This window comes from Salvelinus alpinus, chromosome 18 (assembly GCF_045679555.1).
Source record: "Salvelinus alpinus chromosome 18, SLU_Salpinus.1, whole genome shotgun sequence".
In the NCBI taxonomy this organism is placed as follows: domain Eukaryota; kingdom Metazoa; phylum Chordata; class Actinopteri; order Salmoniformes; family Salmonidae; genus Salvelinus; species Salvelinus alpinus.
This window is the reverse complement of record NC_092103.1, coordinates 13,716,521-13,740,548: the sequence shown is the minus strand read 5'-3', so window position 1 is coordinate 13,740,548 and position 24,028 is coordinate 13,716,521. Positions and strand designations below refer to the sequence as shown.

Genomic DNA, 24,028 nt, shown 5'->3' with positions numbered 1-24,028 from the left:
CTCCCAGACCCAGATACACCTTAGTTAGCGCTTAAATTGTCCTGGTACTGTGCATGCAAACCAAATTGAGACAAAGGTTGCTTGTGGGGTTCTTTGCAGTGGACTTTGTTCTGCCACTTTGGCGCCAGGCCAGAGAAGAGCTTGTGGTTCTCTATAGTCCGTCTATCAATGTGCTCCCCTCCATCGATGGCTCTGGTGGTACCCAGTTGACCAATGTGTCCTCTCTCTCCTGCAGGCGCCATGCAGACCCCTGAGGCAGGCGCTGACTCCGCCTCCACTGTCCCTCTCCAGACCGCCGTGTCTGTGCAGCCCGCAGGCTCCGCCCAGCAGGTGACCTCTCAGGTGCCTGTCCAGCAGCAGGTAAACGGGCTGTGTGTGTGTGTGTGTGTGTGTGTGTGTGTGTGTGTGTGTGTGTGTGTGTGTGTGTGTGTGTGTGTGTGTGTGTGTGTGTGTGTGTGTGTGTGTGTGTGTGTGTGTGTGTGTGTGTGTGTGTGTGTGTGTGTGTGTGTGTGTTTGTGTGTCGTTTCTAACTTGTTGCCCTACCGTTGCAGACCCAGACTGTTCAACAGGTTCAGCATGTATACCCAGCACAGGTGCAGTACGTGGAGGAGAACAGTGGCGTCTACACCAACGGAACCATGTGAGTGTTTAGTGTTGCTCAACCACCGCTGCCTTTGTCACTCACTCTGCAGTGGCACTACACAGTGGCTTTCACGTCTTCTCTGTAGTCAACGGCAACAGGTAAAGTCACTTCACAGCAGTAGTTCTGCCACACACACATGGCGAGCGCGGAGGGCGTATGTAACAGCACAGTGAAGTACTGTGTGATTGTGTGCAGTCACCTGGAGATGATCAGGAGTATGAATAAGTGCTGCGTACTCCTTGGCTCGGGGGACGAGGTTATGTACACACTCCACAGGTTGGGGCTGTCCCATAGTGAGTGACACACAGTCACAAATCGACCGGCAGCAGTCTCTGATGGAGGGGCTTAGGGAGGGGCAAGGCCTGGCTAACAAGCCAGCTCAACACAGTCTCACTTCAGGACAGAACAAGTGAGCTGAGCACACACCCACTTACTATTTGAGTCTGTTAACAGTGTGTTAGTACCAGCTGCTTGTCCCCTCCACAGTTCTATTGGGTATAGAAGTAGATTCACTACACACCAGAAGAGTACATGAGAAAGGGGCAGGGGTTATTTCTTACCGTTCAGATGATTTGTCAACAATAATCATTCCGGTGTCTTTAACTTTTCTCTAAACTGGTATTTCTCCAGAGTTTCAGTATAAGTCTTATGCACTCCTCTACACATTTATTTGGACAGGGACACTTTTAATTTGGCTTTGGATTTGAGATCAAATGTTTTATGAGGCGAGAGAACAGACAATAGGACAGCATTCTGGTAAATAAACTTAAATTTACGTTTTTATTACTGCACAAAAAATATGTCAATTTAAGTTTATTTCCCGGAGTGCTGTCCGATTTCTGTTCTTTGGATTATATACAAGTACAGAATGTCACCTTTTTATTTGAGGTTATTTTATTACATATCTGTTTCACCCTTTAGAAATGAAAGCACTTTATGTATCTTGGCCCCCCATTTAAAAGTATGTGGACAAATTCACTTATAATGTATTTAATTTTGTCAAGTTTAGTATTTGGTCCCGTATTCGTAGCACACAAACACTGCGTCAAGCTTGTGACTCTACAAACTTGTTGGATTCATTTGCAGTTTGTTTATGTTGTGTTTTGGATTGTGTTGTGCCAAATAGAAATGAATGGTAAATAACATATTGTCTTATTTTGGAGTCACTTTTATTGTCAATAATTATATAATATGTTTCTGAACACGTCTACATTAATGTGGATGCTACCATTACGGATAATCATGAATGAATCGTGACTAATGAGCGAAAAAGTTAGAGGCATAATTATCACATATGACGCAATACATTATTTACCATTAATTTCTATTTGGCATAACATAATCCAAAACATAACCAACATGAACCGCAAATGAATCCAACAAATTTGTAGTCACAAGCTTGATGTAGTCATTGCGTGCTAGGAATATGGGACCAAATTAGTGCTGCATGGTATACCGAAACTTCTGTACCTTTCTGATACTAGAACCTGAAAAACAGTTTGGTACTCAAATGTTTGTTTCTTTCAGTACTTCTGTCAAATGTGTCTCACTTCGTCTACTGACTGAGAGAGGATCAAGTCTGTCTATCAGCGAGTCAATGTCTCTTTTATAGCACGAGTGCACTGTGCCTGCTCCAAGTACTCATTGCTAGCTCTAGCCTGAACCACTGCACTCACTGGGACTCTGGGCTGCGTAACATTAGCTTCCCACTCACGCTGCATAGAAGCTAACACACAGTTTCAACACAATGTTGAAACTGTTCATTACTGTTTGCAAAACTATGTCCGTTACAGACTAGAATGCTTTACAATGCAAGAAGAAACTGTTAGCTTCCAGTTTTGTAGGCTAACTTTTCTTGCTAGCTTACAGCTGAAGCTAACATCAATTTACTACCCTAGTACTTCTTTGTGATAATGTGCAAACCATAATGCAAAATATGCTGATTGTCACCACAAACTTTATTCATTCAGTTCAGAGCAACTGTGTGTGTGAATTACTTCTTTACTGGGTCTTAAAGAGACAGCGCACACTTTTATAAAATAAGAGATTGCTTCGTTTATGCAAATCTTGTTCAGCCGTATAATAAAAGAAGTCCCAAATGGAAGGGAAACGAATAGTTTTTCTCCTTCCTTCTCCCCATGAAAGCTGCCAAATCAAGCTCAATATCTCAATGCATGCGCACACTCCTATTGAATATGCATTTCCCTGTATTAGGAATAGGCCTAGGCTTGATTATATCTTGATTTACCCCGTTCATCAATAGAGATTTACCATTCAAATAAATTATTACTATTATGTTGTTACGTAGTTAGATTGGTAAAAACAAAGGCAAATTCATGAATGCATATACATGGCTGTCTCTGAAAAAAATGGACATATAACATTTCAAATGTAATGATATTGAACTCAAAAGATCTATCTGGATCAAGTGCCTTTCTTTGACTTTTTTTTGCGTATTGAGTATTGTGATGGTATCGAGTATTGTTATACTAAAACTGGTATCCGTATGGAAGTCAAAATTCGGGTATCGTGACAACCCTAGACCAAATACTAAACTTTTGACGAAATGTAATACATTATAAATGAATTTGTCCAAATACTTATGACACCCTCAAATGGGAGGACTAGATGCATAAAGTGCATTTATTTCTTAACGGTGAAACAGATATGTATGAAAATACCCTCAAGTTAAAGGTGACATGCTGTACTGTCGCTTCATATGAAACATTTGATCTCAAATCCAAAATGGAGTATAGAGCCACATTTGAAAGTTTTAGCATCACTGTCCCAAATGTATATGTAGGGGAATGTATATAAAGGTCTGACAGAGAGAATATATTTCTGGTCCACAACACCTGTTGTGTCAAGGCACTGAAGGGTGTCATTATATCAGAGGCCAAGGTAATGGTCTGAGTCACTGCAGAGGAAAACGACAATCACACAAATCTCTGTCGGCACGGCGACTCCTCAGGTGATTTGTGTAACTATGGAAACTCCACTTTCATTAACACAGGAATATTGCCTTCCCGTGAAGGCTCAGAATGGCACCGCTAATTCACATCAAATAGGCACTCTAGCACCATTCAAACTTGCCTTTATGTAAAAGGAAATTATCCTGACCTATCACTCTTGGGGGGGGGGAAATTCCTAACTTTTCCCTCCATTGTTTTTGTCCAGACGGACGTACTCGTACTCCGAGCCCCAGGTGTACAGCCAGAACAGTGGAGGGAGCTACTTTGATACGCAGGGCAGCTCGTCCGAGGTGTCTACAGTGGTGTCGTCCCATGGCATGGCCAACAATGGAGGGGGGAACGGGGGTCTGACCATGGGTCTGGCCGGGGGGCAGATCATCAGCAGCTCTGGAGCCTACCTCATCGGGGGCAACTCCATGGACAACTCTGCCCCCCACCCAGCCACCCAGAATACCCGAGCCTCCCCGTCCACTGTGAGTGTACGGCCCCCCTTTACTTACTCTTCTCGTCCTGTCAGTCTGTCTGTCTGTCAGGCCACTCTCTCCTTTCTGTCATAATGCATATCTGAAGCCTTTCTTGAGTAACTATAGTACCACTTAGCTACTTTATGTCAGTGTCTGAGAATGTGTTATTTTGTCAAGTCTCCCTCTGTCCTGTGGTCTTCTCAGCTAGTACTTTCTATAGGTATCTACCCTTCCAGTGCTGTGAATTGGAATTTCCTCTCGTGGTGTGTTTTAACTAAAGATTAAAATAAATATTAAATAATATTTGTTAGTACTGCTTTACTGTGTTGTGAAGCTTTTAAGACAAAACACAATGGGTGTGTTTGAGCAGTAAGCGTAACGAAGACTACTGTAGAGGGAAGTCGGCGAGTGAAGTCAGGAGTTTCATCTTCGACAGCCGAAGGTCGGATACTGTAGTGGTTTTCCAACAGCAAGGCAGTGTCAACAAAGCTGCTATTATTTCTAAACGTATTTCTGTATAAATGTCACAACTTTATACCCCCATATCACACACTCACAAACTGAAAACATAACGGGGCAATACTTGCGAACATTAGAAACAGTTTAAATGTAAACAATTTCTCAGTCTAAAACTGTTCATCAGACAGTTAAAATCGTCGATTTTGATACAACGCTACATTGTAGCTAGTCCCATCAGATAATCTGGCACACGTTAGCCCTATGCTAACCTCAACAGATGACCGTGATTATTTCCTGATTATTTCCTGTCAAAGACCTTAGACTTTATATCCACCAACTAATGGCATTTCTTAAAATCAACCCTGGCCACCAGAGGGATATTTTAAACCTTAAAATTCAAGATTCACTTTTGTACCATTGGTCTGTAACAAAATGTTTTGTGCCAATATTGCATTGAGGCATCCTTGACTAGGCTACTAGCTATTAGTACTAACGTTAGACAAAATGTTCACGTTTTCGCATATATTTGACACGCATTCATGTGCTTTCACAGCAATAAAGATGTAGGAGGATTGTACAACATGTACGTTGTATATTCACAAATTGTTAGTTTTTTTTAACTCTGACGCTCGCGGTCTTGTCAAATACCCTACATGACCAAAAGTATGTGGACAGCTCGTCGAACATCTCATTCTAAAATCATAGGCATTAATATGGAGTCAGTCTCGCCTTTGCTGTTATAACAGCCTCCACTCTTTTGGGAAGGCTTTCCACTAGATGTTGGGACATTGCTGCAGGGACTTGCTTCCATTCAGCAACAAGAGCGTTAGTGAGGTCGGGCACTGATGTTGTGCGATTAGGCCTGGCTCGCAGTCGGTGTTCCAATTCATCCCAAAGGTGTTCAATGGAGTTGAGGTCAACGTCTGTGCAGGCCAGTCAAGTTCTTCCACTCCGATCTCGACAAACCATTTCTGTATGGACCTCGCTTTGTGCATGGGGGCATTGTCATGCTGAAACAGGGAACTAAGGGGCCTAGCCCAAACCATGAAAAACAGCCCCAGACCATTATTCCTCCTCTACCAAACTTTACAGTTAGCACTATGCATTGGGGCAGGTAGCGTTCTCCTGGCATCCGCCAAACCCAGATTCGTCTGTCGGACTGCCAGATGGTGAAGCGTGATTCATCACTCCTGAGAACGCGTTTCCACTGCTCCAGAGTCCAATGACGGCAAGCTTTACACCACTCCAGCCGACGCTTGGCATTGCGCATGGTGATCTTAGGCTTGTGTGCGGCTGCTCGGCCATGGAAACCCATTTCATGACGCTCCAGACAAACCGTTATTTTGCTGACATTGCTTCCAGAGGCAGTTTGGAACTCGGTAGTGAGTTGTAACTGAGGACAAACAATTTTTACACACTTCAGCACTCGGCGGTACCATTCTTTGAGCTTGTGTGGCCTACCACTTCGCAACTGAGCCGTTTTTGCTCCTAGACATTTCACAGCACTTACCTTTGACTGGGGCAGCTCTAGCAAGGTAGAAATTTTACAAACTGACTTGTTGGAAAGGTGGCATCCTATGACAGTTCCACGTTGAAAGTCACTGAGCTCTTCAGTAAGGTCATTCTACTGCCAATGTTGCCTAAGGAGATTGCATGGCTGTGTGCTCCATTTTATACACCTGTCATGTTCTAGTATACACTTGTCAGCAATCCAACAATTTGAAGGGGTCTCCACATAGTTTTGTGTGTATATATAGTGTAGCTGTAATTTACCCTTACTGCTATCATTAATTTTTGGCGTGATCCACTAAGGCAGTAAGCCCAGAGACGGCAAGATTTTTATTTGAGGAAAAAATCGCTCCATTGTTGGTCCTCGAGTCAAATAACGCATATGTGACAAAGTAGATGATTATAAAAACGCATATAAAACATTGTACATGTAAGTGTAGCCTACACGTCTATGTAATATAGCCTATATTAGCAAATATTATTTATGTAGCACTGCCAGTAGCTTATGTGTCGTCTGGAAGAGGGACTCCAACAAGAAGCTCCTCATAAAATATATTCGTAATCTTCATTTACAAGGTTTTGCCGGCACAACACACTACCACAATTAGTGTAGGTCTAATATGTAGTTCTACATTTGTGCCACCCCTCCAAGCCATGTGAAGTGAGTGATTTTAGGTTGTTTCGTTATAACTGTGCTTGTAATAGGCTGTTTGGGGAAAAGCTTCTCTGGTGAAAACACGTGATTGGAATGACTAACAGAACATACCATTTCATTTTTGTCATTTGCATCAAATGTAAGGTAAACGACAAATTGTAGAAAGTGTCTCCTCGCCAGGCGAGGGCGTAATCGCTACGGGTATCCTGTACTAGGCTTTCACCTCACAGCCTGGAAGCCGAGGCTGCCCTATGGAATAGTTGACCTGCATGGGGGAAGGTTTGTTCCTGGGTTGTCATGTTCTGTGCTAAGCTAGCAGTAAGATGAAATATGAATCGTCGAAGAGAGAAGTTGTTCAGCTCGTCTTTCTATCCACGCCTTACACAATCAAGGAGAAACACTTGAGCAACGAGGCAAGCAGTGACATGCTGTAAAATATGTGCTGGCGATGTAAAAGACGTGCTGTTGAGTTAATACATTTAAATACCGTTTTTTTTAAAGTTATTTTTCATGGTATTATATGCAGTTGTCACTATGACAATGAAGACACCCTGAAAGCACGGAATGATCTTGTTACCACCTTATTAGTAGGCCTACAGCGTGCAGTAGGATGTGTTGATCAGTTGGTTGACAGGTGTGCTGTAGAACGATAAACATCAAACCTTCCTCTAGTGTGGATGCTTGCAAATGTGGGTTCTTCAAAATAACTTAACACTATTACTGCAATACTGCCATCTGTAGGATGATAACGAGAGTGCTTGACTTTGTTAAGGACGCTGTTATGGAAAAGCGTTTGTTCACCTCAACATTTGTAATTGGCTGATGTAGAACTTGTTCCAGGAAATCATCACTGTCATCTGGTGAGGTTAGCATAGGGCAAAGTGCTAACGTGTGCCAGGTTATCTGATGGAACCAGCTACAATGTATCGTACTATCATGTAAATCGACTATTTTACCTGGCAGATGGGTATTTTGAGACGGGTCCAACAAAAACACCCTAATGATTGGTTGACACAGTGCGTCCCACAATGCAGGTGAGAAGCAACTGCAGCGACTTCATCAAAAACTTCATGACCTTTGATCACATCATTTTTGTAAAGTTCGTGCAGTCGACATGGAGTCGCAAGTCTGACAATTTTTAGAACTATAATACAACACACTTTGAAAGGACTTGAAAAAATTGGTCTGCTCCAACATGCGCAGTGAGGTCTACCTCAGTGGATCTGTGCTCTCCTCTGGTGGCTGAAAATGGTAGTTTCACAGCTTCTGATTACTGTGGCGCTTGTTTATTTATGTAACTAGGCAAGTCAGTTAAGAACAAATTCTTATTTACAATGATGGCCTACCGGGGAACAGTGGGTTAACTACGTTGTTCAGGGGCAGAACAACAGATTTTTGTACCTCGTCAGTTCCGGGATTTGATCCAGCAACCTTTCGGTTACTGGCCCAACGCTCTAACCACTATGCTATGTGCCTCTTGACTTTCTGTTAGCACTCTGCTTCATTAAGACAATGGGAAATGTAATACAAATGACAGTTAGGTGAATTTAAGTTTAAACTGACTTTGCTATGCTGGGCTTTTGGCACTAGTTTGGGTGACGCTTGCTTTCGGAGCTGTTCTGGATTTTTCTGATTTTCTATGTGTGTCAGTACTGTGTCAGTATTCTAGTGCAACTTTTTCCTTTGTTGTTTTTGTTTTTCCTTCTATTTTTTGCTCCTTGGTCTATCAGATTGAAATGGCGATTGAGACGCTCCAAAAGACTGAAGGTTTATCCAGTCAGAGAAGCTCGCTGCTCAACAGCCATGTAAGTCGCCACTCTAAAACGCCTCGCCTGCCCTGTATAGCTGTTTTCACTCTCTAGTACCTCCAGAACTCTCTCTTTGCCTCTCCCTCTCTTTCTCTCTATGGTGGTGGGGGTGCTTCCTATGCTCCAATTTTTATTTTCCGCTGCTTTAGTTAATTGTGCTTTTAAAGCTAGGGAAGGGGCGTGTTTGTATTTACAGACAAGTGGGTGGTGAAACATGCATCTGCTGTGGATTACAGAGAGGTGTAGTGACATACATGTGTGTAATTGACAGCATATCTTCTCTCCCCCACAGCTGCAATGGCTACTGGATAACTATGAGACTGCGGAGGGAGTGAGTCTGCCTCGCTCCACCCTCTACAACCACTACTTGCGCCACTGCCAGGAGCAGAAATTGGACCCGGTCAACGCCGCTTCCTTCGGCAAACTCATCCGCTCCATCTTCATGGGGCTACGCACGCGACGCCTCGGCACAAGGTGAGCTACTGAGAGGACAGACACATTCTGATAACTCCCCTTGCACCCCCTCCTCCCCTTCTCCTCTATCCTGTCACTGCATCTCAAGTCCCCCAGTTCTGCTCTCCCTAACTCTCCTCTGACGCCTTCAGTTTAGCCTTGTCCTTTCCTTTTTCCTTGGTTGTCTTCATTATGATTTCCTGTTTGGTATTACAGAAATTAATATAGGGGAAACACTGAGAACTGTTAGCTGTCTGTTCATTCCTGTCTGTCTGTCTGTCTCTCTCTGTGTGTGTGTGTGTGTGTGTGTGTGTGTGTGTGTGTGTGTGTGTGTGTGTGTGTGTGTGTGTGTGTGTGTGTGTGTGTGTGTGTGTGTGTGTGTGTGTGTGTGTGTGTGTGTGTGTGTGTGTGTGTGTGTGTTGCAGAGGGAACTCTAAGTACCACTACTATGGGATCCGGCTGAAGCCGGACTCTCCTCTCAACAGACTGCAGGAGGACATGCAGTACATGGCCCTCAGACAGCAGCCTGTCCAACAGAAACAAAGGTACAATTGATACAGTGCATTTGGAAATTATTCAGACCCCTTTACCTTTTCCACATTTTGTTACGTTACAGCTTTACTCTAAAATTGATCAAATTGTTTTTTTCCCTCAACAATCTACACACAATACCCAATAATGACAAAGCAAAAACAGGTTTTTAGAATGTTTGCAAATGTATATAAAAAAACAAAAACTGAAATAACACATTTCAGTAAGTATTCAGACCCTTTACTCAGTACCTTGTTGAAGCACCTTTTGCAATGATTACAGCCTCGAGTCGTCTTGGGTATGACACTACAAGCTTGGCACACCTGTATTTGGGGAGTTTCTCCCATTCTTCTATGTAGATCCTCTCAAGCTCTGTCAGGTTGGATGGGGAGCGTCAATGCAAGTCTCCAGTAATGTTCGATCGGGTTCAAGCCTGGGCTCTGGCTGGGCCACTCAAGGACATTCAGAAACTTGTCCCGAAGCCACTCCTGCATTGTCTTGGCTGTGTGCTTAGGGTCGTTGTCCTGAGCGCTCTGGAACAGGTTTTCATCAAGGATCTCTCCCTCTGTGCTCTGTTCATCTTTCCTTCGATCCTGACTAGTCTCCCAGTTCCTGCCACTGAAAAGCATCACAGAATGATGCTGCCATCACCATGCTTCACCATAGGGATGGTGCCAGGTTTCCTCCAGACGTGACCAAAGCTAATTGACATTCAGGCCAAAGAATTCAATCTTGGTTTCATCAGACCAGAGAATCATGTTTCTCATGGTTAGAGTCCTGTAGGAGCCTTTTGGCAAACTCCAAGCGGGCTGTCATGTGTCTTTTTACTGAGGAGTGGCTTCTGTCTGGCAACTCTACCACAAAGGCCTGATTGGTGGAGTGCTGAAAAGATGGTTGTCCTTCTGGATGGTTCTTCCATCTCCACAGAGGGACTCTGGTCACCTCCCTAACCAAGGCCCTTCTCCCCCGGTTGCTCAGTTTGGCCGGGCGTCCAGCTCTAGGAAGAGTCTTGGTGGTTCCAAACTTCTTCCATTTAAGAATGATTGAGGCCACTGTGTTCTTGGGGACCTTCAATGCTGCAGAAATGTTTTGGTACCCTTCCCCAGATCAGTGCCTCAACACAATCCTGTCTCGGTGCTCTAAGGACAATTCCTTCGAACTCATGGCTTGGTTTTTGCTCTGACATGCACTGTCAACTGTGGGACATTATATAGACAGGTGTGTGCCTTTCCAAATCATGTCCAATCAATTGAATTTACCACATGTGGACTCCAATCAAGTTGTAAAAACATCTCAAGGATGATCAATGAAAACCGGATGCACCTGGGATAAATTTCGAGTCTCATAGCAAAGGGGCTGAATACTTATGTAAATGAAGGTATTTCAGTTTATTAAAAAAAATGTTTTTCGCTTTTTTCGTTATGGGGTATTGTGTGTAGATTGAGGATTTTAAAATATTTTTTTATGCATTTTACAATAAGGCTGTAACGTAACAATGTGGAAAAAGGGAAGGGGTCTGAATACTTTCCCGAATGTACTGTACATACTTACACTGACATTAAGAACCCTGCTTTTTTCATGACCTAGATTAACCAGTTGAATCCAGGTGAAAGCTATGATCCCTTATTGATGTCACTTGTTAAATCCACTTCAATCAGTGTAGATTAAGTGGAGGAGACAGGTCAACGAAGGACTTTTTAGCCTTGAGACAATTGAGACATGGATTGTGTATGTGTGCCATTCAGAGGGTGAATGGGCAAGACAAAAGATTGAAGTGCCTTTGAACGGGGTATGGTAGTAGGTGCCAGGCGTACCGGTTTGTGTCAAGAACTGCAATGCTGCTGGGTTTCTCACGCTCAAGAGTTTCCCTTGTGTATCAAGAATGGTCCACCATCCAAAGGACATCCAGCCAACTTGACACAGCTGTGGGAAGCATTGACTTCGGCGATGTCATTTACAAAATAGCCTCCAACACTCTACTCAGCAAATTGGATGCGGTCTATCACAGTGCCATCCGTTTTGTCACCAAAGCCCCATATACTACCCACCACTGCAACCTGTATGCTCTCGTTGGCTGGCCCTCGCTTCATATCCGTCGCCAAACCCGCTGGCTTCAGGTCATCTATAAGTCTTTGCTAGGTAAAGCCCCGCCTTATCTCAGCTCACTGGTCACCATAGCAGCACCCACCTGTAGCACGCGCTCCAGCAGGTATATTTCACTGGTCACCCCCAAATCCTATTCCTCCTTTGGCCGCCTTTCCTTCCAGTTCTCTGCTGCCAATGACTGGAACGAATTGCAAAAATCACTGAAGCTGGAGACTCATATCTCCCTCGCCAACTTTAAGTATCAGCTGTCAGAGCAGCTCACAGATCATTGTACCTGTACATAGCCCATCTGTAAATAGCCCATCCAACTACCTCATTCCCATATTGTTATTTATTTTTTGCTCCTTTGCACCCCAGTATCTCTACTTGCACATTCATCTTCTGCACATCTATCACTCCAGTGTTTAATTGCCACATTGTAATTACTTCGCCACTACGGCCTATTTATTGCCTTACCTCCCTAATCTTTCCTCATTTTCACACACTGTATATAGATTTTTTTCTATTGTGTTATTGATTGTACGTTTGTTTATTCCGTGTGTAACTGTGTTGTTGTTTGTGTCGCACTGCTTTGCTTTATCTTGGCCAGGTCGCAGTTGTAAATGAGAAAAAATAAACAAATTGGAGTCAACATGGGCCAGCATCCCTGTTGAACGATTTCGACACCTTGTAGAGTCCATGCCCCGACGAATTGAGGCTGTTCTGAGGGGAAAAGGGTGTTCAACTCAATATTAGGAAGGTGTTCCTAATGTTTGGTATACTCAGTGTACATATACAAACAGTACTGACTGAGGCATTGTCATTGTAGGTTTAAGCCGGTGCAGAAGGTTGATGGTGTGTCTGGGGAGAACTTCTCAGGCGGAGGCCAGCACACCCCCAGTGCAGCGGAGCAGACCGTCATTGCACAGAGCCAGCACCACCAGCAGTACCTGGGTGAGTGAGCGGTGTGTATGCATCTGTGTGTGTAGACTGACTCGGTGACTTTCAGCAGCAATAGACTGCTACTGTTTGATATTCCCTTGTTATGACACAATAAGTTGTGATACCACTTCATGAAAATGCTCCTCCGCTGAGTGCAGTAAGGGTTCCCCTGTCGGGTTATATTCTGCAATGAACCACTGATAGGATTTTCTCAGCCTTCAGTATTTCCTTGTTAAATATCTACCCCTGTGTTCCTTTGCTTTATACTGGATTCATAACGGTTGTTGTTGACCTTGTCTGATTTACATACGTCTCTCCCTGACAGACGCGTCCCGGGCGCTGCCAGACTTTATGGAGCTGGACCTGGGAGAGACCAACGTGGACAACATCGGCCCAGACGACATCAAAGCTCTCCAGTCACTCTACAGAGAGCACTGTGAGGTCAGAGATTATACATCACCTCTAACAAAGTTCTACAGGAAAGTTTGTATTATTCTCTACGGGGTAAATTCAGACCAGAGATACGCGCATGTAAATGTAACTTCATTCTGTTTTCATGCACTTTCCTCTCTGCACACATTCTGACGTAGAACTTAAGCAAGGGGAATCGAATGTGCCCAACAGGTATTGGGTGGAGATTGCAGAAATGTGTATCTACAAATCAAATCAAACTTTGTCACATGCGCCGAATACAACAAGTGTAGACCTTACAGTGAAATGCGTACTTACAAGACCTTAACCAACAGTGCAGTTCAAGATGAGTTAAGAAAATATTTACCAAATAAACTAAACAATAATAAAAATTAACATAGTAATAACTAGGCTATATACAGGGGGTACTGAGTCAGTGTGCGGGGGTACAGGGAATTTGTACATGTAGGTAGGGGTGAAGTGACTATGCATAGATAATAAACAGCGAGTAGCAGCAGTGTACAAAACAAATGGAGGGGGGGTCAATGCAATAGTCCGGTGGCCATTTGATTAATAGTTCAGCAGTCTTATGGCTTGGGGATGAAGCTGTTAACTTCTCTGGAATATGTGGGACGCTAACGTCCCACTTGGCCAAAAGCAAGTAAAAATGCAGAGCGCCAAATTCAAATAAATTACTATAAAATCAAACTTTCATGAAATCACACATGAAAGACACCAAATTAAAGCTACACTTGTTGTGAATCCAGCCAACATGTCTGATTTCAAAAAGGATCTACGGCAAAAGCACACCTTGCGATTATGTTAGGCCAGTACATAGCCACAGAAAACACAGCCATTTTTCCAGCCAAAGAGAGGAGTAACAAAAGCAGAAATAGAGATAAAATTAATAACTAACCTTTGATGATCTTCATCAGATGACACTCATAGGACTTCATGTTACACAATACATGTATGTTTTGTTCGGTAAAGGTCATATTTATATCCAAAAATCTGAGTTTAGGCGGTACGCTACTGTCTCACTTGGCCAAAAGCCAGAGAAAATGCAGAGCGCCAAATTCAAATAAATTACTATAAAAATCAAACTTTCATTAAATCACACATGAAAGATACCAAATTAAAGCTACACTGGTTGTGAATCCAGCCAACATGTCAGAATTCAAATAGGCTTTTTGGCGAAAGCAAACGATGCTATTATCTGAGGATAGCATCATAGTAAACAAAGAGAGAGAAGCATATTTCAACCCTGCAGGTGCGACACAAAACTCAGAAATAAAAATATAATTCATGCCTTACCTTTGACGAGCTTCTGTTGTTGGCACTCCAATATGTCCCATAAACATCACAAATGGTCCTTTTGTTCGATTAATTCCGTCGATATATATCCAAAATGTCCATTTATTTGGCGCGTTTGATCCAGAAAAACACAGGTTCCAACTTGAGCAACGTGACTAAAACTGAACTACTTTTGTAATACAACTTTAGGTATTTTTTAACGTAAATAATCGATCAAATTGAAGACGGGATGATCTGTGTTCAATACAGGATTAAAACAAACTGTAGCTAGCTTTCTGGTCACGCGCCTCTAACAAACAGTACACAACAAGTGACCCTCGTTGAAGATGGCCGTACTTCTTCATTACACAAAGGAAAAACCCTCAACCAATTTCTAAAGACTGTTGACATCCAGTGGAAGCGGTAGGAACTGCAAGAAGGTCAATTAGAAATCTGGATTCTCAATGAAAATCCATTGAAAAGAGAGTGACCTCAAAAAAAAAAAACTGAATGGTTTGTCCTCTGGGTTTTGCCTGCTAAATAAGTTCTGTTATATTCACAGACATGATTCAAACAGTTTTAGAAACTTCAAAGTGTTTTCTATCCAAATCTACTAATGATATGCATATCTTATCTTCTGGGGATGAGTAGCTGGCAGTTGAATTTGGGTATGCTTTTCATCCAAACGTGAAAAAGGTAAAATAAATAAAAAATACATTAAAAATCTAGTACTGATAGCATAAGCTACCAGCTAACTGGTAATAAAATGTGGTGAGTAGTAGACTCAAAGAGAAAGACAAAAGTTGAGCAGTTTTGAACAAATTCATGAGTCTTTTTTTATACATTTGTTTTACTTTCAATTACTTAGCTAGCAAATGCAGCTAGCTAGTTTAGCCTACTCAAACAGAGAGATGCATTGCCACCGGGCCCCACAGGTGTATCTGCTTACTAACTGTACCCCATACAGCATGATTGTAGCCGGTTTACTAACGCGTTAGTTCTATTAGCTATGTTGACTATGACGTTACTTTAGCTAATCAAATCAAATCTTATTTGTCACATACACATGGTTAGTAGATGTTAATGCGAGTGTAGCGAAATACTTGTGCTTCTAGTTCCGACAATGCAGTAATAACCAACGAGTAATCTAACCTAACAATTCCACAACTACTACCTTATACACACAAGTGTAAAGGGATAAAGAATATGTACATAAAGATATATGAATGAGTGATGGTACAGAACGGCATAGGCAAGATGCAGTAGATGGTATCGAGTACAGTATATACATATGAGATGAGTAATTTAGGGTATGGAAACATAAAAGTGCATAGTTTAAAGTGGCTAGTGATACATGTATTACATAAAGATGGCAAGATGCAGTAGATGATATAGAGTACAGTATATACATATTCATTATATTAAGTGGCATTGTTTAAAGTGGCAAGTGATACATTTTTGATCAATTTCCATTATTAAAGTGAGCTGGTGTTGAGTCAGTATGTTGGCAGCAGCCACTCAATGTTAGTGGTGGCTGTTTAACAGTGTACCAGGCTGGGAAGACTGAATCTGCAATAGGTAAGCAGCTTGGTTTGAAGAAATCAACTGTGGGAGCAATTATTAGGAAATGGAAGACATACAAGACCACTGATAATCTCCCTCGATCTGGGGCTCCACGCAAGATCTCACCCCGTGATGAAAATTACAGGCCTCTCTCATCTTTTTAAGTGGGAGAACCTGCACAATTGGTGGCTGACTAAATACGTTTTTGCCCCACTGTATGTGGCTATGAAATTGAACTATTTTCGTGTGATCAGGGTGTATTCATTCCACCGATTCTGTTGAAAAATATTCTTAAACAGAAGCATACGGAATGAAATGGGGATAAACATACCTGAATTTGTCCAATAGAAACTTGTTTGCAACTTTTAAACTAATGATTACACCCTAAATCAGCTAGATGCAGGCAAGAGTGTGCAAGGCTGTATTGAATGTGTCACTGTCTGTCACCTCAAATCTTTCTCTCGACCTGTGTGCACTTACGTTGTAAACTTTCATTCATAGGCTAGGTTGTAGCAACCTCATGATGGGTATAGGGAAAATGTGAGTATCATGTAGTAGCCTAGAACTATCGATGTTACATTGAGCTGGGTGAATGGAATATGAATAACAGTCATCCAATATGCTGTAATAAAAATAAGGCCATGCTCATAAAAACAAATATCGTCCTCCTTCATCTTAAACGGCACCGACCCCCACCGTTGTATACTTTTCTCACCTTCCAATAATTCATGGATTGAATATGGCAACTTTCAGGATGAATCAAACCACTGTATTTGTTTATGCAACAATATATTTAGTGTGTAAAGGCTCTCCTCAATCTTTTTTTAAAATGTATTCATAAATACATTCCCAACCCTAAGTAATCTACAAGATCAGAATATTTTTTAATCTTAAAGGGATGGCTTTAGATAAAACCCTATTGAGCGAACACTCCACAAGAACACTCCACGAACACTCCACGAGAAAATCTATTGGCCAGCAAGAGTGAGGGGTTTTCAGCAGTTGAATTGAATGTATTCAGTATGCGCAAGGGAGCCACACCCATAAGGTAAGTCTGAATACCAACTACTGAGAAGTACTTGAATCAAAAGGTGTTTTAAAAAAACACAAATAAACAGATTTTCCATGTCTGAATCAGCCCCCATGTGCAGATTAATGGGAGCTTTCTTTGGCATGCATGATATTTACAAGTCTTCATCTTCATTGATCCACACCAGCTCATCCACACTAATCAGTTTGACTGTGAATAGTTATTCAGCTCAGTTGTGTGATGCTGACCATGTCTCTCTTGCAGGCCATCCTGGATGTGGTGGTGAACCTCCAGTTCAGTCTAATAGAGAAGCTGTGGCAGACATTCTGGCGCTATTCCCCCTCTGACTTAGTGGAGGGCACCACCATCACAGAAAACAGGTCAGCTCTTTCGGTTTCTCTCTCGGTTTCTCTCTCGTTCTCTCCCTCTCTCTTGAAGGTCAGTTCTGGTGACTTTTTAAAATTCTGGTGACTCCACAATTATAGGCTATGAGCATGTTCCAATATATGAAAATTAAATTATGTTGACACCATCTAAAATATAATTTCTACCTTGAGAAATGAGCCAATATCATATTGGTAAAATTATTTGCAAAAATTATTTTTACATATTGGAACATGCTCATAGCCTATGCATGCTCCATATTATCAGGTATACTATTAGCAATACACATTATCACCTGTATCTCGTAGACAGATGACTAGTATCGTAGAATCTGTTTGGACTGAAAGGGATGTGTAGGATAACGAGAAGCAGTAGTTCTGGTGTTTGGGTTTTTCGTCTCTGGTTATTTGGACAAATTAGAATTTTGCAGATGTTAGCATCTTTCATATTTCGGAAGGGGAGGGGATATTTGGCCAATAGCTTGCAAAGAGAGAGGGCGAAGCTCCTCGTTCTAGCATTTCTTGATCCCTGTCTGTGTATGGACTGTCTGTTTGGAACCAGAACTTAAATCGGGCCGCTGACTTTAGTTCTGGGTTAACCCGAGATTAAGTTGGCCTTGCTTCAAATATCCTTTGATCAGTGGCAACGCTGAGGAGTATTTCTCTCTGCTCTGCTGAGGAGTATTTCTCTCTGCTCTGCTGAGGAGTATTTCTCTCTGCTCTGCTGAGGAGTATTTCTCTCTGCTCTGCTGAGGAGTATTTCTCTCTGCTCTGCTGAGGAGTATTTTTCTCTGCTCTGCTGAGGAGTATTTTTCTCCGCTCATACAGGAGCAAAAAAGGCCTAGTGCACTTTGGTGGGATTAAAAAAAAAATATATCATATATTTTTTATATGGGTGAGTGAATTCATTGGGACAGTGCACGACCCCCGTAACTACTGTAAAACTTCAATCAAATGCAAATAGCCGCTTGTCCCTTTTTAATAGCTGGGCAACGGCACACTTTTCAGCAAATAAACACCTGTTTCAAATAAATACCTGGTTTAAATTAATTGTTTACCAGGTTTAATATTTGATTTGCTACATAAAATAATTCAGTAATGACTCAACCCCACAGTAGGCCGAGTGAGATTGAGGTGAATCTGATCCAGTATATAAGATGAGTATGTGTAACTTTGAACTCTGTCTCCACAGTGGTATGAGTGAGATTGAGGGCCGTTTGCCCTGCTCCAGGCTGGTGGTGCTCTGTAGGAACGAGGCTGTGCTCAAGTGGATGAGTTCCTGTGACCACCTGATGTACCAGGCCCTAGTGGAGATCCTCATTCCTGATGTCCTCAGACCTATCCCCAGTGAGTGGCTGACACACACAGTCACACACACACACTTTCTCGCTCATTCCTAGTTGGGTATCAGAATTAAAATGGTGATCTTTATATAGACTTCTGTCCTCTGTATCTGTCCCTCTCTAGGTGCCTTGACTCAAGCCATCCGCAACTTTGCCAAAAGCCTGGAAGGCTGGCTCAACAATGCCATGAACGTCATTCCACAGAGAATGATCCAAACCAAGGTACAGACACTCTCTCACACTCACTCACTCACTCACTCACTCACACACATATTGGCAAATAAACTTAAATTGCCTCTATTTTGTTTGATCCTGACTTTCCTCTCTTTTATCTTTTCTGACTGGTCTTGGTCTGATTTTAATTGGCTGCTGTTTGATCCTCTGTGTGTTTGATTGGCTGCAGGTTGCCGCTGTTAGTGCCTTTTCTCAGACGATGCGTCGTTACACTAGTCTGAACCACCTGGCCCAGGCAGCCCGCGCCGTGTTGCAGAACACCTCCCAGATCAATCAGATGCTCAGCGACCTCAATCGCGTCGACTTCGCCAACGTGCAGGTCCGTCTGTCCCTCTGGCTGGCTGTCTGTCTGCTTGTCCCTCCATCTGCCTGGATGTGGTTTGGTCTGCCTGTCTGTGTATTTAGTTAGAGGGACACGTCTGTATAGCCATCTGTCATTATCTCTATATCCTCTCCCCGCTTGAGGTTGCTGTTTATTTCATCAAGGGGTGCGTGTGCATCTGTGTTTTTGTATGTTTGTTTGTGTTATCCCACCCTGATCCGTCCTCTCTCTCTCGCTCTCTCTTTCTTTAGGAGCAGGCGTCGTGGGTTTGTCAGTGTGAGGAGGGTGTGGTTCAGAGGTTAGAGCAGGACTTCAAGGCCACCCTGCAGCAGCAGAGCTCTCTGGAGCAGTGGGCTGCCTGGCTGGACAACGTGGTGACCCAGGTCCTACAGCCCTTCGAGGACCGGCCCAGCTTCCCCAGGGCTGCGCGGCAGTTCCTGCTCAAGTGGTCCTTCTACAGGTCAGCTACTGTACTGTCCATAGAAATTGAATGAGATCATAGATGAGATCATGAGATCAAAAAATGTCTTATTTTGGTACGCAACTCACGGAAAATACAACGTACACACTTAAAAAATATATATGTTTTTGCTCCCTCAACCAATTTAAGTAGTGTGTTGTGATATTTATTGTTTATCATATCAATTGATTTGGTTTGACAGCTAATTAGAAGTTTTCCAGTGGTTGATCTCGTTGTCCATCTCTTTGTCAGCTCCATGGTGATTCGAGACCTGACTCTGCGCAGCGCGGCCAGTTTCGGCTCGTTCCACCTGATCCGCCTGCTCTACGACGAGTACATGTTCTACCTGGTGGAACACCGCGTCGCCCAGGCAACCGGCGAGACGCCCATCGGTGTCATGGGAGAAGTAAGGCCCCGATGAAATGAACACACCACACACGCACATAATTGTAATGTTCCCATTACTCCTTGGCTCAGTCTCAGTATGGTTTCTTTGTGCTGCTTAATGTATTGCAGTTCGATGACCTCAACGCCATGTCGCCTGCTTACATGGACAAAGGTAAGCCAACCCCAAGCTGTGTCTACAGGCTAAGTCTCTGTAGGCTTCTGCTTCCACATTACATGGAGTTATTAAGCCCTTTGAAGCCATGTCCGTTCAGCATTGCTGTGCGTCATTCTTCTTTTGTTCCGCGTCGTACCTCCTTCTACCTTCGTCTCAACGTGCTGCAACTTAGAGAATAGCAGTTTCAATTATTACCCGTTCAAAAATGTTATGGTCAGTTGCAGCCGAGAAGCTATTGGATCCTTTCACATTTCTGTGAAGTTACGTTTAATACTAAGATGTTCATGAGAAAAGGCGAGGAACTTTTGTTAAACAGTTGCCGTGCCTAAACACCAGACTGTTGCGGTGGTTACCTCATGAATATCAGTCAGAAAGAAGTCGCTGTTAAAAAATAAGCAATAGTCTCTACAAGGCAGAATGTTGAGTAAGATGATATTTACACTTATTTTAACGGTTGTACATGCTGTTGGTCCTTTTGGCAGTAGGAGGTGGCGATAGGGTGTCCACAGGAAAGGGTTGTTTACCCGACTTCTTGTGGCGCCTGTTGATTCTGTCGCTTGTATTTTCCATATGTTGCACGTAATGCACAATATGTAAACAATAGCTGAATGTAACCGGATGTAGTCGACCAAAACACGTTTCCTCCCAATCAGCTAGAAGTGGTTGCCGTTCGGTTAGGCTCATCCGTATTGTGAAAGTTTTTGTCACGTGCGAATTGCATCAGTATTGAAAATAAAAACCGGAAATACAAACTGGAAATACAAACTATGTGCAGACCAACATACTGAAGGTCGGGTTGATAACACTACTCTGAAGATATTTTGTCTCACAAAAGTATGTGGACACCTGCTTGTCGAACATCTCATTCAAAAATCATGGGCATTAATATGGAGTTGGTCCTCCCTTTGCTGCATATAACAGCCTCCACTCTTCTGGGAAGGCTTTCCACTAGATGTTGGAACATTGATTTGGGGACTTTCTTCCATTCAGCCACAAGAGCCTTAGTGAGGTCGGGCACTGATGTTGGTCGATTAGGCCTGGCCCGCAGTCGGCGTACCAATTCATCCAAAATGTGTTCGATGGGGTTGAGATCAGGGCTCTGTGCAGGCCAGTCAAGTTCTTCCACACCGATCTTGACAAACTATTTCTGTATGGACCTCGCTTTGTGCACGGGGGAATTGTCATGCTGAAACAGGAAAGGGCCTTCCCCAAACAGTTGCCACAAAGTTGGAGGCACAGATTCGTCTAGAATGTCATTGTATGTTGTAGCATTAAGATTTCCCTTCACTGGAATTAAGGGGCCTAGCTGAAACCTTGAAAAACATCCCCAGACCATTATTCCTCCTCCACCAAACTTTACAGTTGGCACTATGCATTGGGGCAGGTACTGTTCTCCTGGCATCTGCCAAACTCAGATTTGTCAGTCGGACTGCCAGATGGTGAAGCGTGATTCATCACTCCAGACTTTCGCCATTCCAGCCGATGCTTGGCATTGCGCATGGTGATCTTAGGCTTGTGTGCGACTGCTCGGCCATGGAAACCCATTTCATGAAGCTCTTGATGAACAGTTCTTGTGCTGGCGTTGCTTCCAGAGGCAGTTTGGAACTCGGTAGTGAGTGTTGCAATGGAGGACAGACAATTTTTACGCGCTTCAGCACTCGGCGGTCCCGTTCTGTAAGCTTGTGTGGCCTACCACTTCGCGGCTGAGCCGTTGCTCCTAGACGTTTCTACTTCACAATAACAGCCCTTACAGTTGACCGGGGCAGCTCCTAGCAGGGGAGAAATTTGACTGACTTGTTGGAAAGGTGGCATCCTATGACAGTTCCACGTTGAAAGTCACTGAGCTCTTCAGTAAGGTCATTCTACTGCCAATGTGTGTCTGGAGTTTGAATTCCTGTGTGCTCAATTTTATACATCTGTCAGCAATGGGTGTGGCTGAATTCAAATCAAGCTTTCTTTATACAGCACATTTCAGACATGGAATGCAACGCAATGTGCTTCACAGAAAGAAAATATATATATTTACTACACAACATACATTAGATAAAAAAACAAAAGAATGACACAAACTGAACTAAAATGAACCCTAACACTGTAGCCAAACCGTCCGCAAATAGATTTTGTCCCCCCACACCAAACGCGATCACGACACGCAGGTTGAAATATCAAAACAAACTCTGAACCAATTATATTCATTTGGGGACAGGTCGAAAAGCATTAAACATTTATGGCAATTTAGCTAGTTAGCTTGCAGTTGCTAGCTAATTTGTCCTATTTAGCTACATTTACATTTAAGTCATTTAGCAGACGCTCTTATCCAGAGCGACTTACAAATTGGAAAGTTCATACATATTCATCCTGGTCCCCCCGTGGGGAATGAACCCACAACCCTGGCGTTGCAAGCGCCATGCTCTACCAACTGAGCCACACGGGACCGCTAGCTTGCTGTAGGTAGCTAATTTGTCCTGGGATATAAATGTTGAGTTGTTATTTTACCTGAAATGTGCAAGGTCCTCTACTCCGATAATTAATCCACACAAAACGGTCAACCGAATCGTTTGTAGTCATCTCTCCTCCTTCCAGGCTTTTTTTTCTTTGGACTTTATATGGTGATTGGCATCTCACTTTCATAGTTACCACGACGACCGACCAAACTCAGTTCATTTTCAATCACCCACGTGGGTATAACCAATGAGGAGATGGCACGTGGATATCTGCTTCTATAAACCAATGAGGAGATGGAAGAGGCAGGACTTGCACCGCGTTCAGCGTAACAAATGGAACTGACTTCTATTTTAGCGCTTGGCAACACAGGCGCTCGTTGGCGCACGCAATAATTGAATCCACAGTGTATCCACGTGTATGCTTACATTAATTTTGCAACGCTCGTGCACACGATGCGATCGGTGTGGTCAGCATGTAAGGTGCTTTTAAGATCTCTTTTAAATATGTCCACAGTTTTTGGCCCCCCTCAGGTTCTCTGGTAGGCTATTCCTGAGGCTGTGGGCATAATAACTAAAGGCTGCCTCTCCATGCCTCTTGGTCCTAGGCTTTGGGATAGTTAAAAGGCCAGAGGACCTGAGGGACCTACTGGGTACATAACTTAAAAGCATGTCTGACATGTATTGGGATGAGCAATCGTGGATTGGTTTAAAAACAGTAGAAGAATCTTAAAATTAAGATTGCATCTTAAAATGCAGAGACCTTAAACTGGTGTAATGTGTGCTCTCTGTCTGGTCTTGGTCAGTACCCGTGCTGCAGCATTCTGTATGTTTTGCAGTTGACCAATGTCTTTCTAAGGTGGACCAGACAGGAGAGCATTACAGTAGTCAAGCCTGCTTGTAGTAAAAGCATGGATGAGTCTCTCTGTATCAGCCTGAGAGAGAAACAGCCGCACCTTGGCAATTTTCCTCAGGTGGTAAAAAGCTATTTTGGTCACTTTCCTAATGTGTGACTCAAAATGTTGTTCACAATCTAAAATAACACCGTTTTTTTTTTACCTGCTGTTTTATCTTTATTGCTTGTGAACTCAAATGTGCGGCTAGATTCTCTCTCTGTGCTTCGGCTCCAAGTACCTTTGTCTTGATTTAGCTGGAGGAAGTTGTGAGCCATCCAAGTATTTAAATCAGTAATACAGTCCAATAATTTATCTGTGGAGCTAAAATCCTCAGGTGACACAGAAATGTAAAGTTGTGTATCGTCTGCGTAGGTGTGAAAATCAATGCTGTGCTTTCTGATAATGCTGTCAAGGCATAACATATAAACTGAACAGTACCAGACCCAAAATCGAACCTTGTGGAACGCCACATGTGATAGTTATGTTCACTAAGGGTGATAAAAAAACGAATTGACTGGTTAAATTGGTCCTAAACTAATTTAGAACTGGACCTGAGAGACCAACCTACC

The 24,028-nt window shown here is 43.0% G+C and overlaps 1 protein-coding gene across 3 annotated transcripts in view; it reads left to right on the top strand.

Annotated features, from left to right (window-relative positions):
- LOC139543836 (transcription factor RFX3-like) overlaps positions 1-24,028 on the top strand; it is a 57,475-nt gene that overhangs the window by 24,486 nt on the left and 8,961 nt on the right. The window contains exons 2-16 of one of the 3 annotated variants that reach the window (XM_071350300.1): positions 236-360; positions 552-640; positions 3,821-4,088; positions 8,433-8,507; positions 8,803-8,984; positions 9,389-9,508; positions 12,409-12,533; positions 12,847-12,962; positions 17,083-17,198; positions 18,394-18,548; positions 18,669-18,766; positions 18,948-19,097; positions 19,352-19,560; positions 19,813-19,966; positions 20,077-20,119. In XM_071350300.1, the coding sequence (XP_071206401.1) occupies positions 241-360; positions 552-640; positions 3,821-4,088; positions 8,433-8,507; positions 8,803-8,984; positions 9,389-9,508; positions 12,409-12,533; positions 12,847-12,962; positions 17,083-17,198; positions 18,394-18,548; positions 18,669-18,766; positions 18,948-19,097; positions 19,352-19,560; positions 19,813-19,966; positions 20,077-20,119 (2,020 nt within the window). In that variant the 5' untranslated portion in view covers positions 236-240. Of the gene's footprint in view, positions 1-235; positions 361-551; positions 641-3,820; positions 4,095-8,432; positions 8,508-8,802; positions 8,985-9,388; positions 9,509-12,408; positions 12,534-12,846; positions 12,963-17,082; positions 17,199-18,393; positions 18,549-18,668; positions 18,767-18,947; positions 19,098-19,351; positions 19,561-19,812; positions 19,967-20,076; positions 20,120-24,028 lie in introns of all 3 variants that reach the window. The other 2 variants (XM_071350299.1, XM_071350301.1) reach the window with 2 other exon arrangements.